Raw genomic sequence first — 16,859 nt, 5'->3', positions numbered from 1 at the left:
GAGAGGGTGGGGAAAGTTAGGCAGATATTGCGTGCGGTGCGGGGCGACGGACAGGGACACTCCCAATGGGCCGGGCCTATTCGCGGCACCAGCCCTCCACCAACCGGGCCTATTCTGTACGGACCTACCTATGCAGAGTTTAGAGTTCACCAATGACCATTGTGCAGACATATATTAAGATTTAAGACTACCGGGCGCCATGTTTGGCTCTTAGATTTGCCCGAGATTATTTGTATTCCTATGAACATTTGCAATTAATAAAAAGGTGCCGTGTCTAAAAAAAATTAAGATTTAAGAGATAGTATGACTCTATTTGGATGAGCAGGCGTAGATTAGGCACCACCCACACCGGCAATGGTTGCTTCAATCAATCAACAATCAAGGGAAACGTTTGAAATCAACCGACTGAATTTGTCGATCCGTCATGTTTGCCACGCGTCCCCGTCGGGCCATGCACCTCTCTAGCACTTTGCCTTATCCTCCCGCAGCAAACCACAACAACACGTCTAACCCATCCGTTTTCCCCTGCGTCTCTCTCTGTTTATGAACCGGCGGCGCTCAAATTTGTCCTCCACTCCGGCCGCTTGTCCCCGTCGTTGACGCAAAAATGGCTCGTGAACCAGCAATCACCACCTTCTCCCAACAAGTCCCAAAGCATCCCTTCTCATCTCGCTCTCGTAGCTCACCCCGGCAGCCAAGCCCAAATCACGAGCACTAGTCGGCGCGGCCGGCGCTACAACACGACGCTCACGACGCAGCAGTGGCGCCGAGGCTCCGATGCAACGCTCGTCGGCGGCGGCCCTGACGCACCGGTGTGATGACCCTTTTGCAGCGAGCAAGTTGCGGCCGACCTTGCAGCACCGCCTGGCCATGGATCTCGCCAGGGCGGCGACGCTCATGGTGCTGCAAGGCGGCGTCCGGCATGACGCGTTCGTGGCGCTACACCGGCGTCCGACACGACTTGCTCCGCTCGCGATGCTGCAGTGAAGTGCGTCGCGACTCCGATGGAGCGCTGCCGGAGGTTGCAATGGAGCGCCAAGCAGGGTCGTTCACAATTAAAAAGATAGCATGCTATAACAAAATAGCGCCGACCTCAAAATATGCTATTAGCATGCTATATCGCGCTATAGCATGCTATTAGCGAGACATTGTACACCGATATATTTAGCGAGACAATTCTCAATACGCTATAGCGTGCTATTAGCGACGTTATAGCGCGCTATTTTTTTTCAATGGTCGTTCAGCTTCGTCGGGGCTGCATTGAAGTGTTGTCAGAGCTGCATAGAAGTGCGCCGGAGCTGCAATGAGGCGCGCACGGGTCGTTGAAGCTCATCGGGGGTTGCAATGGAGCACCGATGTGATCGCAATGGATCGCCGCCAGGCGCCGTTGCTTCGCCACGTGGTGCTGCGATGGAAGCTGCCGCGCTGAAGCTCTTTTTCCACGGTCGGCGTTGCCATTTTTTGAGAAGCACCCGGATGGCTTCCGGTGCTACGACGCGACGAACGTTGGCGGCTCCCGTTGGGTTGCTCTGACCGAGAATCGACGCTCCATCGATGGGCGCTGCTACCGGGGTTGCTGCTCTGACGAGTGAGCACTGCCAGCCAGAGGCTGTCACAAGCAAGAGGAGAGGGTAGTACAAGAGAGAGGAGGAGGAGATGGTAGTAGAAGAAAGAGGAGGAAGACGCGGGGGCGCTGTATCGCTGAGAGCATGCAATCGAACGGCAACGCACACTAGATCGGACGGCTAGTTTGACGGTTGATCTTTTTCTAAGATCAACCGGTTGATTTGTAGCAGCCACCATCAACCAAACCATAAAAAAGATGGGTTGTAGTACCTCTTAATTGGTCTCCATATTGTACAGCGCATCGGCGTACTACCTCGAAAAGTAGACCATAGTTTTCCTTTTTCGACAGTACATCAAAGATGTATCATATTTTTACAGAAGGAGGTAATAAAAGTTATAAGAAGCCTTAGAACAATGTGAACAAAGACTTCAGCACACTACTATGATAACCAACTCTCTCACAAAATGTTGTAGTCCACCTGTGCCCCGCTACTTTTCAACTTTCAATCTTCTAGATGATCTGCATAACCAATTGTCAGGGACCAAGTTGTTGATCGTTTTTCTCAAATACTCTGGCATACCTATGCTTTCAAAAGGGACCAAGTGGTCAGAAATTGTATCCACCAGGCCACCATCGCATTCGAGGGTGTGGGCCTAGGCAATAGGAATCTGAAGTGTTCAAAACTCAGTGCCACTTCACACCTCCCTCGCGTAGTTGCTATGAGGAGGATGTGTTCAGCGTTATCCTCTTTACTATAGACAAGTGTGACATGGCAAATGGCATGTCCTGAACCATGACATGCACGGCGATCAGAAGTCCATATCATATATTGCAGACGAAGATTTTGCACTTCATGAGGGCCCAGCACTTCCAGATGCAGTTCGCGGGAAGTAAGTGAACGAGTCCCAAAAGAGCTTGTCATACAAGGGTCTCACTAAGTATGAGCCAGATACATCGCACAGCCAAGTGAAACCGTCATGCATCTCCACGTCCATCTGCTCTTGCGTGATGGCATACTTAAGCAAAAATGAACAGAATCTGCGTCGTCTACTTCAAGTCTTCATGTATATCGCTCTCACAATGATTGTTGATCATCACCTAATGAATAGTGCGCCTGCTTTGCATTCGGACTAGAACCGGCGACGAGATTGGTGGCACCATGTCAGCAACATCAAGGCCACTGATATATCGATCATACGAAAATAGGGCTTTTTTCCCATCTCCCACTTATATGGACACCAAGCCGTTGAACACTTCTCTCGCGTTCTTGTCCACCATCAAGCTCATCCCCTGCCATGGCCTTTTTAGGTCATTTCTCTACAAATCACTCCCATTGACGTGTCGTGCAAGCGCCTGAAGTCACAGGTTCTTGACATCGAGGCCACCAAAACTGAGCGTGCGGCAAACTGTGTTCCATGCCCAACCCCTCTAACAAGCAAAAATGATGAAATTCTAACAACATCAATGGCGCAATGAAAGTGTGCCCAACCCTTTTACAAACCGAGGCCCCGTATCATCCTCAAACGTCCGGGCGGCCTACCTGGTCACTGCCTTGTCAGAAAAAGTCACCCAACCAGACCTCGCATTGCCCGCCCAAACGACCGGGCTGACAGACACCCCCCATACTCGACTCATATCTTAGACGGATATGGGGCAGACCGGACGCGCCTGGACATCGCCGCCACATCGGACCCACCCCCACTCGTGACCATGTCCCCCGCAAATACTACACCTGGACCAAACCATAGCCAATGCCTCACTCCTCTCGAGCACTCCACTCCACTGCATGTCTCCACCCCTTCCTCTCCCCTCTTCTCCACCACGGGCAACAAACATATCCGGCTCCGTCGTAGGCAGCGCTCGTCAAGGAGGACTCTAGCTCGTCCGCTCCAGGCGGCAAGCAACTTGTGGTCTACATTGCCCTTCGCCGGCCGCGGATGGACAGGGTTGGGGCTCCTTCTCGGCGGCGTACCCGGTGGCCTGGAAGCGTAGCTGCAGCTCTGCATCCGCGTGCGGCCGCACGTCGCAGTCTACCCCTTCCACTGTCAAGCGGCAGGGCGCTCGGTGGCGCCAACACCTCCAGCCAAGGTTGTCAGCATTGCGATTTTGAATCGGATCGGAGATTCAATGATAGGATTGCAAATCTTAGAATCTTCACTATCAGGATCGTAGAAACATAGATTTTAAGAACTAAAATTGTAAAATCAGGGGGGTTAGTTTGGGTCGTAAAGTCGTAGAATCATATAACAGAATCGAGATTCTGACAACCTTGCCTCCAACCCCTGCCCTCCCGGGTGGCGCTAGGTGTTCGTTCGCACCGCCGAGCCCGTGCCCGAGGAGCGGCTGTCGGAGTTTGGGGCGCGCACCTATGGCCACGCAAAGCAGAGAGTGATGCAGGCCGCCTCCAGTCGGCCCGACTGCGGGTCCCGTAAATCCATGCTGGAGCCGCTTCCACCCGACGCCACCAATGACGAAATCCTTCATGGCGTCATCCGCCGCTCCCGCACCTCTGCGGAGATGGGTGCGGCGGCGCTCCGCATCAGGCTCGAGGAGTCTGACCGGCTCGCAATACAGAAGGCGTTCGCCACGCAGAAAGCACCGGGCTCGTAGGTGTTCATCACGTTGCATACTTTTGTGTGGATTTGGGGATAGACTTTTGAAGACCGAAGACCACGATTGCGGACGCGGAGAAATGGAAGGTGTCCGGTCACAATCCGGGGACGCACCCAGACGCCTCCTGGATTGTATAGGGTGCCAAATTAGGCAGCTGTGGTCTATAGTTGCTCTAACAAAACTACTATGTGTACGACTCTTCTTTGGCCGATACATGCGACATCGATATCGAGCATCCAGGTTCACTTGCGTTGCATGCACCAATGGACTGATTTTGTTCACTTCCGTTCCACAGACCAATGGATTGATTTTGGATATCGTACAAAATTTGGACGGGAGGTGTCGTACGCATGGCAGGGTTCAGTTTGTCAAGATCATCGTTTCATATATTATACCTCTGCCCAAATTACTTGTTCAGTTCAGAGCTGCTCTAACACTAACCTCAGAGGTAGCACACTCACGGGAACTAATTGACCAAGGCACAGTTCGCGGAACAGAGCAAAGATTTAATTATAATCTGCACCCAAAGCTTTCAAGAAACACCAAGCATAACTTAGACTTGCACGCTACCACATGACATTATGCACGGATTCAGGAGTGCATATGTTCAGTTGAGTTCATCTTTCAGTCTAGGTATGTCCCTACCGCTACTTGTCCACGGGGCCGGCCATATGCGGTAGCAGCACCCTGGAGCCTCACGTCCCGCCTACCCCATTCACCCTGCAGAAGAACAAAACACAACACATCCAGAAATCAGAAACCAACCAGAATTCAGACATTCAGAAAGTAGACATGTAGTAATTCAGACCAAAACATGAGACAGGCTACAGAGTAGGTATGAAAAGAAAGCATCATCATTCATCACGGCATGTCATGTCATGTGCATGCCGGCTCCCTGCCTCGGCGTTTGTGACCAAGGCCATTTTCTCCTCCTCATTTCAGAACTTTCTTTCCGAGAGAATTCAGTTTTGTTTAGTATAGAAGTCCAGACGCACTCGCCGTCGCCGCCTCCGCCCGTCGCACCTGCAGCCGGCAAAAGGGGTGAACACAGTCGGGTGAGAGTGTCGGTGCAGGTGACGCTGCTGAGCGGCGCGTACGGGGATGGACCCTCTGCCACCTGCTTGACGAAGGGAAACGTTTGGGGCCGGGGCACCGGCGGAAGATTGGGCCGGTCTCTCTCTTCCTCGCGTCTCCTTCATCGCAGCTCCTCCACATCTCGTGCAGCTTGCCGGGGCGCGCGCCGCCCTCTTCTTCTGCCCCCTCCTCCCCACCCCTTCCCCATCCCTTCCTCCTCCCTCCCCCCCTCTCGGTCGCCGCACCACGCCTCCCCTCCCCGCTCGAAGCTCGCCATGGCTCTGCGCGGTGACCATCCCATCTCGCCGGCGACCGAGGAGGGGGTGACCACGGGAGATTCTGCAACCGGGGCGACGGGGTGCTACCACGGCGACGCTGATGCAACCCCGCGGAGGCCGGGGTGTGTGACGGCGATGACCGAGGTGACCGTGGGCTGCAACCACGGCTTTTCCATCGCCGGTAGCCGGTTGAAGCTTTTCCTATATACGGTTGAAGCTTTCTCTGTCAATGTTCGCAACTTTTTCTCTGGTCGCAGGTCTGGTTGAAGCCTTTTTTCTTAACGGATGAAGCTTTTTTATACACGATTGAAGCTTTTCCAAACCACAGTCGAAGCTTTCTGAAAATGATGGAAACTTTTTTCGTTTTTTTGTGTTTGCTACAACCACGTCATTTTTTTGCTGCAATCGACAACCACAGAAGCTACATCCGTTTAACATTTTTGCTACAACGACGACGGCGGGCCGCAGCTTTAAGCTTTTTTGCTGGAAGCAATAAACTTTTTTTGCTACAACCGTTGACATAATTTTGCTACGAACCCTTGATGAAAAAAGCTTCAACCGAAACGATAGACAAAGCATTAACCAAGACTGCTACAAAGTAAAATAGCTGCAACCGTTGATAGAAAAGTTTCGACCGTAGATACAAAAAGCTACAACCATTGAAAGAGAAAGCTACAACCATACACTGCAAATCAGAAAAGTTGCATCCGTTGTAGAGAAAGCTTCAATCCTATGTGTGAAAAGCTTCAACCGGCGTGCGTTGCCACCGGAGCTGCAATCACAGTTGATGGCCTGGTAGCCGTCGTCGACGAGCATCAATGGTGAGTCGCGGCGACGGAGCTACAACCGGGGAGAGCTACAAGCGTCGCCGCTGCAAGCTGCAACCGCAGATGTAGTTTTATTTCATGTGTCGCGGCGACGATGAGGACTGCCGGCGAGGGTTGGGACTGGCGACGGGGATGGCCGGCGAGGGTGCGGACCGGCGACGAGGACGGCTACCAGAAGGGATAGGAGGCGCTGCGCGGCGCAGCCCGAGTGAGGGGATCGAACCCGAGGAAGAAGAAGCTGGGGTGTTCTCTTTTTTTTTTTTTGCTTCCAGCCCTTCGACGAAAAGCTAGAAAAAATCAGTACCCCGTATGTTATGCAATGGAGGCTGCCGCGGAGGCGGTTGTGGAGTCGACCGTCAAGCGCGCGGTGCAGCCGGCGATCAAGGAGATGCGCACCTACACTGATGGCTCGAAGCAACGCATCCGCCAGGAGATCAAGGAGATGCGCCGTGCCCGAGCTGTGGGCTTCCACAACGTCGACATCTCTACGAGTCTCAAGCTTGCTGCAGGCGACCACCACCGACGCCTCCATCAACCGCGCGCGGGGCCAGTCTACGGCTTGGCAACGACCCGGGCATGGCCGCATCCAACAACTCTGACCTTGCTGCCACGTCGTCCACAACTTGTTCGACACAATGCCCAAGCCGCGACATCATCGTCGTCCGAGGTCACCGTCGGTGTCGTCATCGAATGTTGCTGCATCTACCTCGAGCCCGCGGCCACGACCTCGACTCTGACCTCCGCACTGGACATCTCGGGTGCCTGTTCATTGATGAACTCACTCGCCCTCCCTACAACCAGTGGCTGCTCCGCCGTGGTGCACAGCACACCACATGTTCAACGCGATGCCCAAGCCGTGCCATCCCTTGTCGGTGTCAGCGACAGCTCCCGCCACAACATCTGTTTCGTCCAAGGTCACAGTTGATGTCGTTCCCGAGCTTTGCTGCCTTGACTTGGAACCATCGGATGCCCTTGAGCTTGTCACGGCACCGCCCAAGTGTTCGACAGAAGGTCATGCCTGAGCAGCAGGATCACTCAAACTCAAAGGAATATGAAAATTCAGTACAAGATGCCAACATTCCCTGTGTGCTTCATGTCATCCACGTTGGTGAGTTTCCTGCATCTGTCAACCGCCAGCTCCTTTGTTGTGGCTGCCTTGATTTGCCCAAAAAATTTACTGCCTTGATTTGCTTGCCGTTATTGCCTTGTGATGGAAAGTATATATATATGTGGCTGCCACCTGATCCACTGTATGGTCAGAAGAGCAATAGTAGATTCCTGAAACGTGATATGAGTGGTTGTTTCCTGTCGGAGCAGAGAGGCAATATTAATAGCAGTGATATGATTCATGTTCATGCAGTACATGAAATTGATGCTCTGTTTGTTATTGGCAATTTTAGTGCACAGCAGTATTTGGATCAGTGGGGAGTTTTGAGAGTCTCAAAAAAGGCTCCACAAGGTAGTAGTATCAGTGGCAGATCAACTCATTTCCAATATGAATTACAAGCTACTAAAACGGCCGTGGGATGTAGTAGGAGATTGGAGTTCCGGTTGACTGGAGGATGGACTAAGTGGTCACACACAAATGGAATTGACACAAGTAGCAAGATACTTGTTACAGGCTTACAGCTCATGTTGTCAATAGTTCGTCTGACTTACTTGCTGGTATCCAGTACAGTTCTGAGGAATTACTGACGGTGCTTCCATTATTTGATCTATCCAAATGGCTCCTGTTAATCAGAGAAATGCTTGTCTTTGATTGGTTTCAGCTTTGTGTAACTGACAAAAAGTATCCACTTCTGGTTCCTGAATGACGACCACTGCGACCCCTGGTCCCAGCCAGCCGCTCCTTGCAGGTAGCCCCACCAGACGCTCCACTAATCATTCCGTTCCTCTATTCCGGTGTCCCGGTTCCGCCGTCCGTGCTTGTTCTTAGGGTGTGGTTGTGTGCCTCGCCGGGCGCACGCCACCTGTTTGACGAAAAGCTCCAGTACCCCGTATGTTATGCATGGGATCACTGTACTCGCAGGTCATCTGCCTGACCACATCGGTCTTTACTGATCACTTTTGCTTACTGCTTGATCCATCAATCAATCATTTAGTGGGGTGATGAACCATAGGAGCTCGCTAGGCTTATGAATCTGGATAATATATGGAGATCATTCATGACATCCGTTTTCTCGCTTCTTGAGTTTTCCGGACATGAATGAATCTATTCACTAATCCGTAAGTGCACATGTGGATCGACAGATGGATCTGATAAATATTAACCCCCCAAGATAGCTGCCCACAACCTAACTTGCAACTGTTTATCAATATAGTGGGACGTTTGCTTGTCCTGATTTCATCTAGCACCACATGTATGTTAATCGATCATCTACTCCCTATCAAAGATCAGGTTCCAATGATAACAGGTTAGATACGCGTTCGAGGGCGTGGTTGGTTGCCTTGCCAGGCGCACACCATCTATTCGACAAAAAACTAATCCCTCCATTTCGTAATATAAGAGCGTTTTTGACACATTATGGGACAGAGGGAGCAGTAACCAGTCCCCAGTTTGTCATGCATGGAATCATTGTACTCGCAGGTCGTCCAGCTGAGTCAGCTGACCACGTCGGTCCTTACTGATCCGAGTCCTTACTGCTTGATCCCTCAATCAATTAATGGAGTGATGAACTAGAAATTACAGTAGGCTTATGAATCTGGACAATACTGTATATGAACCGTGCGTATGTCATTCATGCATCCGTTTGCTCGCTTCTTGAGTTTCCCGGAGATGAACGAATCTATTCACTAATCCGTAATTACACGCGTGGATTGGATCGACAGATGGATCTGCTCATGAAAGAATTAGCAATGTGGTTCCTGCCTTAAATAAATAGTAAAAAAGTGAGACGGTTGCTCCGACGAGATCAACATCATTTCCATTCAGGCGCCGACGGCGAACTTCAGCAAAGCAACAACAAAATCAATGCCGTGTGAGGGAAAGCGAGAGAAACCTTCACAGGATTTTATAAACTGAATATGTCGATGCGCTTAATTGCCGGATGGATACAATGCTTATAAACCAATGCCAAGTGACCGTCATTTGGAAGTAGATCAGCAACATGGAAAAATGTGTCCATGGAATGAATAAAATGTTTCCACCAGGACACAAACAAAAGCTTATTTTCATCGCTTGCACACAGAGAAATATAAGCACACATTTTTTTTTTCAACCAACGTGTGTAGAAGAAGATCCCTTTTCGGAGAAAGTAAGATGGCAAATGGCCTTGAAGGGTTTCAGTGTGCAGTGCCCTGCTTATTAGCTTGTCCACCTTGCGCACCGATCGATCTTCAGAATCAGGCTAGGCGGCGCCCCCTTCGTCGCGCCTTCAAGGCGATGTCCCTCGCATGCTTCTTGCTGGCAAGGTGCTTCCAAGTAGTGGACTCGTGCTCCTCGTCAGTGTCTGACAGAGAGGCGATGGCGTTGGCAGCAGCTGCTTGTCGCTGTAAGAGACAGAGAGCAGCAAGAATATCAATATATGCTACATATATATAGGCACACATGACATGAGGGGAGCTTGGAGTTGGAATTCGAAGTACGCTATGAAAGGTCATGACCTGGCTTAGGCCAATGGCATGGCTGCTGCAGGAGACAATGCGCTGCATCCAGTCGAGCCACTCAACGGGGCTGGTTGGTCTTTGGCCGCCACGGTGCAACTTGACCGCATTCTTTGGAATCCCCCTCAATGCGGCAACCGTCAGATGAGCGACATCATGCCCTTCATACTTGACTTGTATTGATTTGAGGTTCTCGCAGCACCCACGGAGTGGGGTGCCGCGGCGACTGGCCCTCAGGCTGGTCATAGTGGGGAGTAACTTAGACTAGTAACATACATATGTTACTAGTCTATGTTACTGTAACTTAGACTAGTAACATACATATGTTACTAGTCTATGTTATTACCTTCATAGTGGGTAGTGTCATAGGTGTGGTAACATAGTTGCCTTCATTTATTACTTTATAGACTCATTATGCATTGGAAACCGCTATGTGATGGTAACATATTATGTTACTCTATTTGCCTCTCTCCTCATTAACTACTTGCCACATCACCATTTTTGCTTATGTGGCATCTATGTTACTACTTATGTTACTCCCACTATGACCAGCCTCATACAACTCCCCGAGATCTGTAATCATTAATGTAGTGAGATGATGGTAGTAGATTATTAATGTAGTGAGATGATGGTAGTAGATTATTAAACCAAAGTTCAATTGCAGTAAACTGTCTACACATTAGTGAGACTCTCGGCAAAAGATACATCACCATGCAATCTTGCAGCACGATTCTCTCCAGATTCGGGAAGCTCTTCAACGCATGCGCCAGAACCTGGCATCCATCCCCAATCTCACATTCTGTCAGGACCAACGTTCTCAGGTTATGGAACTCGCGGAACAGTTCGGGTTCCTCCCCAACCAATGCCTGCATTTTAAATCCGTGCATACAACATATACAGATCAGTTGATTTGATGCACAAAGATCGATGTTAGGGCTTGATGATTATGGAATCATACGTACACATGTGGTGAACCTCTGCAGTTCCAAGGCTCTGGCGGTTCGCAGGGATTTCAAGAGACTGAGTACGCCGGCATGGCACGAGATGGACGCCACGGCGAGGGACGGCATCTCTTCTTCCACGGCGACCGGCATGCCGACGTTTAAGGAAACAAGGGCAGGAGCGGTGAGGCACAGTCGCGCCTCGCTGGAACTGCTCACGATGGCCAACCTCTTGAGCGACCTGGAGGTGATGCGGAGGCGGCCCGGGGACTGCCGGTGGCATTCGCAGTTGACGAGCTGCAGGTCTTCCAGGACAGGGCACTCTGATCTTAGCTCCTCCTCGAAGAGCTCAAAAAGGATCAATCCGGAGAGGGACAGCCTCCGTAGACGGCTGGTGACCCCGGCGGTGCGGGAGAAGATGCCCAAGGAAAAGAAGGGATCCTTGGAAGATCTGTGGTAGCCATTGCCATGGTCGTAGTCGCAGGCGACGCGGAGCTCGGCGGGGCGGCGCGCAAGGGCGCGGCGGATCCACCGGCCCATGCCCTTGCGGAGGTGCACGTCGCCGCCGAGGTGCAGCCGGTACGCGTCGAGCGGCGACGCGGCGTTGAGGGGTAGGACGGAGTCTTGTCGCTGCATGATCTCCCTGCCCATCCTCTTGTCCTGCGCTTGTCTGTGCGCGTCGTACATGGCCGCATCGAAAGCGCCATCTGCCCGGTAGAAGGCCTCCGGTTCCGGCTCCGGCTCGGGTTCGTCCAGGAAGTCACGATGGTGGATGTCGACGCACGGCACGGCGCGCCAGAGGTGCCTCCACCGGCGCGAGAGCAGGCCGGTGTGCACCACCTGCCGGGAGCGGAGGTGCGACAGCACGCTGTGCAGGAGGCAGTCCGGAAGGTTGCTCAGCCGATCGCCACCGGCAGCGGCAGGTGCCGTCCCCATTGAGAGAGAGACTCGATTGAATCTTGGTTCGATCCCACGATCGATCTCTATCCTCTCCAGTATTTACGGATGGGAGTTAGGTTAAGTATATAGACATACCTGATCGATTCGGTAGAGGTTGGTCATGACCAGCCTAACGCCGGTGGATTTGAAGAAACGATCGTTAGGGCATCTTCAGTAGTTCGCCCCCAAGGAAAATTTTAAGCGAAAAATAGCGCCTCTTGGAGCTTGCCGGCGACAATTTAGGCGTGGGGGAATCGATTCCCTATGGCGACCGCAACGGCATCGGCCAAAAAAAAAATGTAAAAACCCAAAGTCAACGAAATTTGATTGATTTGGACGAAATATATTCGATTTCATTGATATTTAGGTGAATGTACATAGATTAAAACATAAAAAAACTACTCCTAGTTGTTCATGCCGAGGAGGTTGTAGAAGACGGTGTAGTCGTCGCCGTCGCTCGGCGGCCCATCCTTCGGGGCGTCCTTGCTGCAGCCCTGCCCTGGATCGCCGCTGCAGACCGGCTGGCTCGGCGCCGTGACCTCGTCATCGCTGTCGGAGAGCAAGACGACACCGCCCTCATTGCGGCCGCGGCGCCGCACGGCGATTTCTTCCAGAGCGCTGGCGCTCCATCTCCTGCGCCATGTAGTCCTGTCGCGACCAAGCGAGGCTGCTCTCGAGGTCGCCGGCCATGGCCTCGTGGTCCTGCTTCACCACCATGGTCGCCGCCGACTCCTTCTTCATCTTGACCAGGCAAGAGTGGCCACATGGAGGGGAAGGGACACGGACACCCTCATTGATGACGAGGTTGCCGCCGCGGCTGCGCCGACGGAGCGGCATCTCCCGTAGCTCGGGCTTGACGGGGAGGAGTGCTGTCGGCGCCGACCCGGAGGAGCGGGAGCCCGGGGACGACGAGGACGGCGTGTCCATGTGCCTCGGCATCCAGGAGCTTCCGCGGCGGCGAGAGAAGGAGGGCGCCGGGCGAGAGAAGAAGGACGGCGAGAGAAGGAAGGTGGTGGCTTGGCGAGTGTGCGAAGAGCAGCGGCGAATGTCGGTATTTATAGCGGCGAGAAGGCGGGAGTGTTGTGGACGCGTGGCGGGAGCGGTATTAATTACGGTGATAAAACATTTTTTTGAGTGACGGGGATATCACAGTTGTCAATGTCATAATTGTTTCCATTTATTGTATTCAGTAGATCTCCTTAGTGAAGGCAATATCACTGCTGCACAAAATCAAAGAGCATCGCATCTTGGGTCATGAACTGTAAAATAGAAGGACAATACATACATAGTTCTATTCGAACACACATACACACACAAACAAATACGGAGAGGGAGGGAGAGAGAATGGATCACCCACCCGAGTGGTGACCGAGCTCGTTTTTTTCTTCAAAATACATATTTAAAAGTAAAAATATAAAAAAATCCATGGAAACTTACATGTGTTCTGTGTTCTGTGTGAAGGTGTGAAATTGTTTTTTGAAAAATTTGTGATTTGTAGGCTGTCAAAAAAATAAATCCGGTCCAACAACAAAAGGTTGACCTGTTTCGGAAACACAGGTATACTCTTATGAAATTTTGTTCACACCTATTATACATGTGTTTGTGTGTTCAAAAAAAAATTCAAATAATTTCGCGCCAGCTATAGCACCATTGGCTTTTTTTCCCCCAACCCCGACATAGCAGGAGCTGACAAGTTCTGACCATTGTGTGGGAAATAAGTTGTGACCATTCAGACACAGGAATAGTTATATTTTGTTTGAGTCGAGGAATTTGTTGGAATAGATTTCAAGTAAAGTATGGGCAAAAGAGAACAGTTTGGGACATTTCGACTGAAATAATAAACACTTCCATCTAAAATAAGGATAGTACATATATAGTACTCCCAAAAGAAATATAAGAGCGTTTAGATCCTTACTTGAACGATCTAAACGCTCTTATATTTCTTTATAGAGAGAGTATATAACAAGGATATGTGAACATAAAAGTTGTTTCATTATCCTGTCTACTATAACCGGGTGCATACATGTAGTTAGCCATACATAGGTTATTACTTGCACTAGCCGGCCGCTAATGCACCAAACTATTCTTCTTCCTCAGCAATGTACTAGTCAAGGAAGATATGCTCGTCTAGAAAAAGTCATAGTCTTGGACGTTGCCCTCACCATTCAGCCATGTGATAGCTCCATCATCGGTGACCCTGTTGTTGTTGATGTCCATGGACACATCCAGCCCCCGAAGTGCTTCTAGTGGAAACATGAACTGCTCATCCGTATTCAGAGCCGTTGCTTCATATGATGCCATGGCAAGATCAACGTCTGACGGTGCAGCCATCATTTCGGCCACCATTGCAATATCTTCTTCCGCTGAAGCCACGGCATCCGCCTGATCAGGCGGCACAAATGCCCTGGCGGCGGCACCATTTTCGGACGCTTCCATTGTGGGTTCAGTGCTGCCAAAGAAAGCTTCTATTTCTGCATCAAAAGACTCGGGGACAAGAGAGCCAGTAGGACACTGTGAAGCTGCAGTGACATGATCGCCCGCATATTGCGCAGGTGGCGTGTCTGATGCTTGCAGAGATGGGCCTTGGTAGGAAAATGGCCCAAAGAACACCTGCGGGAAGAAGGTGTTCGGGTTGGAGCTGGATGAAGGCGGGTCTTTTGTTAGCATGTCCATCGGTGTAATGTCGCTGAAGACATCCTTCACGGCTTGTTGTTGGGAAGACGAAGGCCATGATGCCGGAACAGGGGCATCGGTACCGCCGACGAAGGGCACGGCAGAGATGTTTGAGGCCCTATCGACGGAGGACGTCTGCGGCTGATGGGTGGTTTGAACGATATGGGTCGCCCGTGGAGGGCGGTCACCGACCAACCTGTTTGGCAGGTTGCATGCATCTGAGTGAAGCTAATCTGTACGTATGTGCATCTGACGTTAAGCCTGCCGTTTCGGATGTTTGCGAGCGAAACGCTCAGGTCTTCGATGATAAACGATGTTTTATCGTTTCACGTACGGTCGCGCATGGCTGCAACTTTTGTGGTCTTGGTCTTGAGCGACCGGCCGGGAGGCGATCGATGCGTCCATACGGAGGCGGAGTGCTAACTATAGCGCGTTTGTCAAGCAGAAGACTTAATAATCACGGCCCATGACGTCAGCGTGACGCACTCCAGTCCGGTCCGTGCACGAGCACGAGCCCAAACATTTCTCTCTCTCTCTCTCTCTCTTTCTTTTTCTTCGTCGTCGCAAACAAACTGGAATTACGTGCGTTACGCCTTGGATCGTTCCGCCGGCGCTGGTGCCTGCTCATCAATAATCTTTTATTATTCTTCTTTTTTCCCGTCAGCGGCAACTCCAAATGTAATACGGGGAGTTGGTGGTAGTGGAGCACAATTAAAGGCAAACTCTTGTCTTCCTTTCTTCATCTTTTTTCCTTCCTTCCTCAACAACCGCACCCTTTCCTCGTTTCGACTCTCGACTTCCACGCCACGGGGCACCCCCGTGCCGGCGGCGCTAATGAAAACCTTGCATGCGTGCGTGCACGCCGATCGGGGCCTCGTCCCGTCGCGGCACTCCCGTCAACCTCGTCTCCTTCCTCTCCGTTGCAGCGCCGCCGCCACTCACTTCGTACCTAGCGCCTACACTAGAGCCTCGTCAATCCATCATTTTCTAATACTAAAAACTCATGAATCGATCATTTTCTCCCTCGCCGATAGCAATACTACGAAAACCCGAAAAAAAATAATACGGAGCACAAATACCACGTATTTTTTTCCCACGCGTCCCTTATCTCTCTCTCTCCCCCTCCTCGTTCCTCACCACCACCACGCCGTAATTGATTAACTTTCCCATACCTCCGGTCCCGCCGGCGTCCGTGTCGCCGGAGAAGCACCCAACCGAGCTCCCTCGTCTCCTTCCTCTTCGCCGCCGCGACGCCAGCGTCGACTCCGCCGCGACGTCAGTAGCATGCACGCATGCAGGCTGCGCATGTGCATGTGCATGCATGTGGTGCACCGCTACGTAGAGTATGTAGCACGTCTAGGCCTCTAGCAGCTAGCGCACCCATCCATCGACATGCCGGCCATTTCATTTCATTGCTTGTAGTCGATCACCAAACCTGAAAAGTGAAAACCCATTTTAAAATCTCAGTGAAACGAGTGAGAAACCCCGTCTGAACATGAGAGTGGAAACCCAGAAAGCAGACCAAAACATGAACGGCTTACGAATAGAGTGAGCGTGTGTGAGAATCGGATCCAAACATTATGTAATTGTTTTAGAGTGTAAATTCACTCATTTTGCTCCGTATGTAGTCACTTGTTGAAATATCTAGAAAGACAATTATTTAGGAACGGAAAAAGTCCATTTTAAACCTTGAACTCGTAGAGGTTCGGCGAAACAAACCCTCAAGTCGAAATCCCGGTCGATTGCACCCTGAACTATGCAATCCCGGTCTAAACTGAACCCTGGAGTCGTTTGGCAAACCAGGATCAACAACGTGTCACAGGATGGCCGGGATTGGTGCCATTTCGCCGCACTGTTGGGCCGGCCCGCTTTAGTTTTCTTTTTCCTTCTGTTAAAACGTGCAGTTTTTTTATTCTTTAAAACTGCAAAAAAAGAGAACGTAGGGTTACACGAACCCGTGACCTGCTGCTGTTAGTCGACGGAAGTAACCACCAGAACAGCACATCATTGTTCAATTTCTCCCTGTTTCCTCTTTTTCTTCTTTCTTTTTCGGTTCTTTTTCTGTTTTTTTTATTTATATTTTTCGTTTTTAATTTTTTGTTAAATTCGTGGACATCTTAGTAGGGAATACCAAACGAAAAAAAACCTCGTGAACCAATTTTTCAAAAGGAAAAAGGCCGCGGTTTTTTTTATAAAAATTTCATGTATTTAGAAAAAATTCAAATGTTTTGAAAAGAAGTTCACAAATTTTCAAAAGAAAAGTTCTCAGAATTTTGAAAGAAGTTGTAAAAATGAAAAGAGTTCGTGGATTTGAAAAAAGTCCACGGATTCAAAAAAAAGTCCA

At 50.7% G+C, this 16,859-nt stretch overlaps 2 protein-coding genes across 2 annotated transcripts; both read right to left on the bottom strand.

Annotated features, from left to right (window-relative positions):
* Positions 1 to 9,473: 9,473 nt before the first annotated feature.
* Positions 9,474 to 10,224, bottom strand: LOC119322223. The gene is made up of 2 exons (XM_037595723.1): positions 9,963 to 10,224; positions 9,474 to 9,848 (listed from the first exon to the last, which is right to left on the bottom strand). The coding sequence occupies exons 1-2, from the start codon at positions 10,206 to 10,208 to the stop codon at positions 9,702 to 9,704; spliced, it is 393 nt and encodes a 130-aa protein (XP_037451620.1). The 5' UTR covers positions 10,209 to 10,224; the 3' UTR covers positions 9,474 to 9,701.
* A 270-nt stretch (positions 10,225 to 10,494) lies between these two features.
* Positions 10,495 to 11,839, bottom strand: LOC119321452 (MEIOTIC F-BOX protein MOF-like). The gene is made up of 2 exons (XM_037595129.1): positions 10,925 to 11,839; positions 10,495 to 10,828 (listed from the first exon to the last, which is right to left on the bottom strand). Exons 1-2 carry the CDS (start codon positions 11,837 to 11,839, stop codon positions 10,517 to 10,519), a joined length of 1,227 nt encoding a protein of 408 aa, XP_037451026.1. The 3' UTR covers positions 10,495 to 10,516.
* Positions 11,840 to 16,859: the final 5,020 nt, after the last annotated feature.

The sequence above is a fragment of the Triticum dicoccoides genome, chromosome 6B (assembly GCF_002162155.2).
Source record: "Triticum dicoccoides isolate Atlit2015 ecotype Zavitan chromosome 6B, WEW_v2.0, whole genome shotgun sequence".
Taxonomy (NCBI): Eukaryota; Viridiplantae; Streptophyta; class Magnoliopsida; order Poales; family Poaceae; genus Triticum; species Triticum dicoccoides.
The sequence above is the reverse complement of the archived record's forward strand: the minus strand, read 5'-3'. Positions and strand labels throughout refer to the sequence as shown.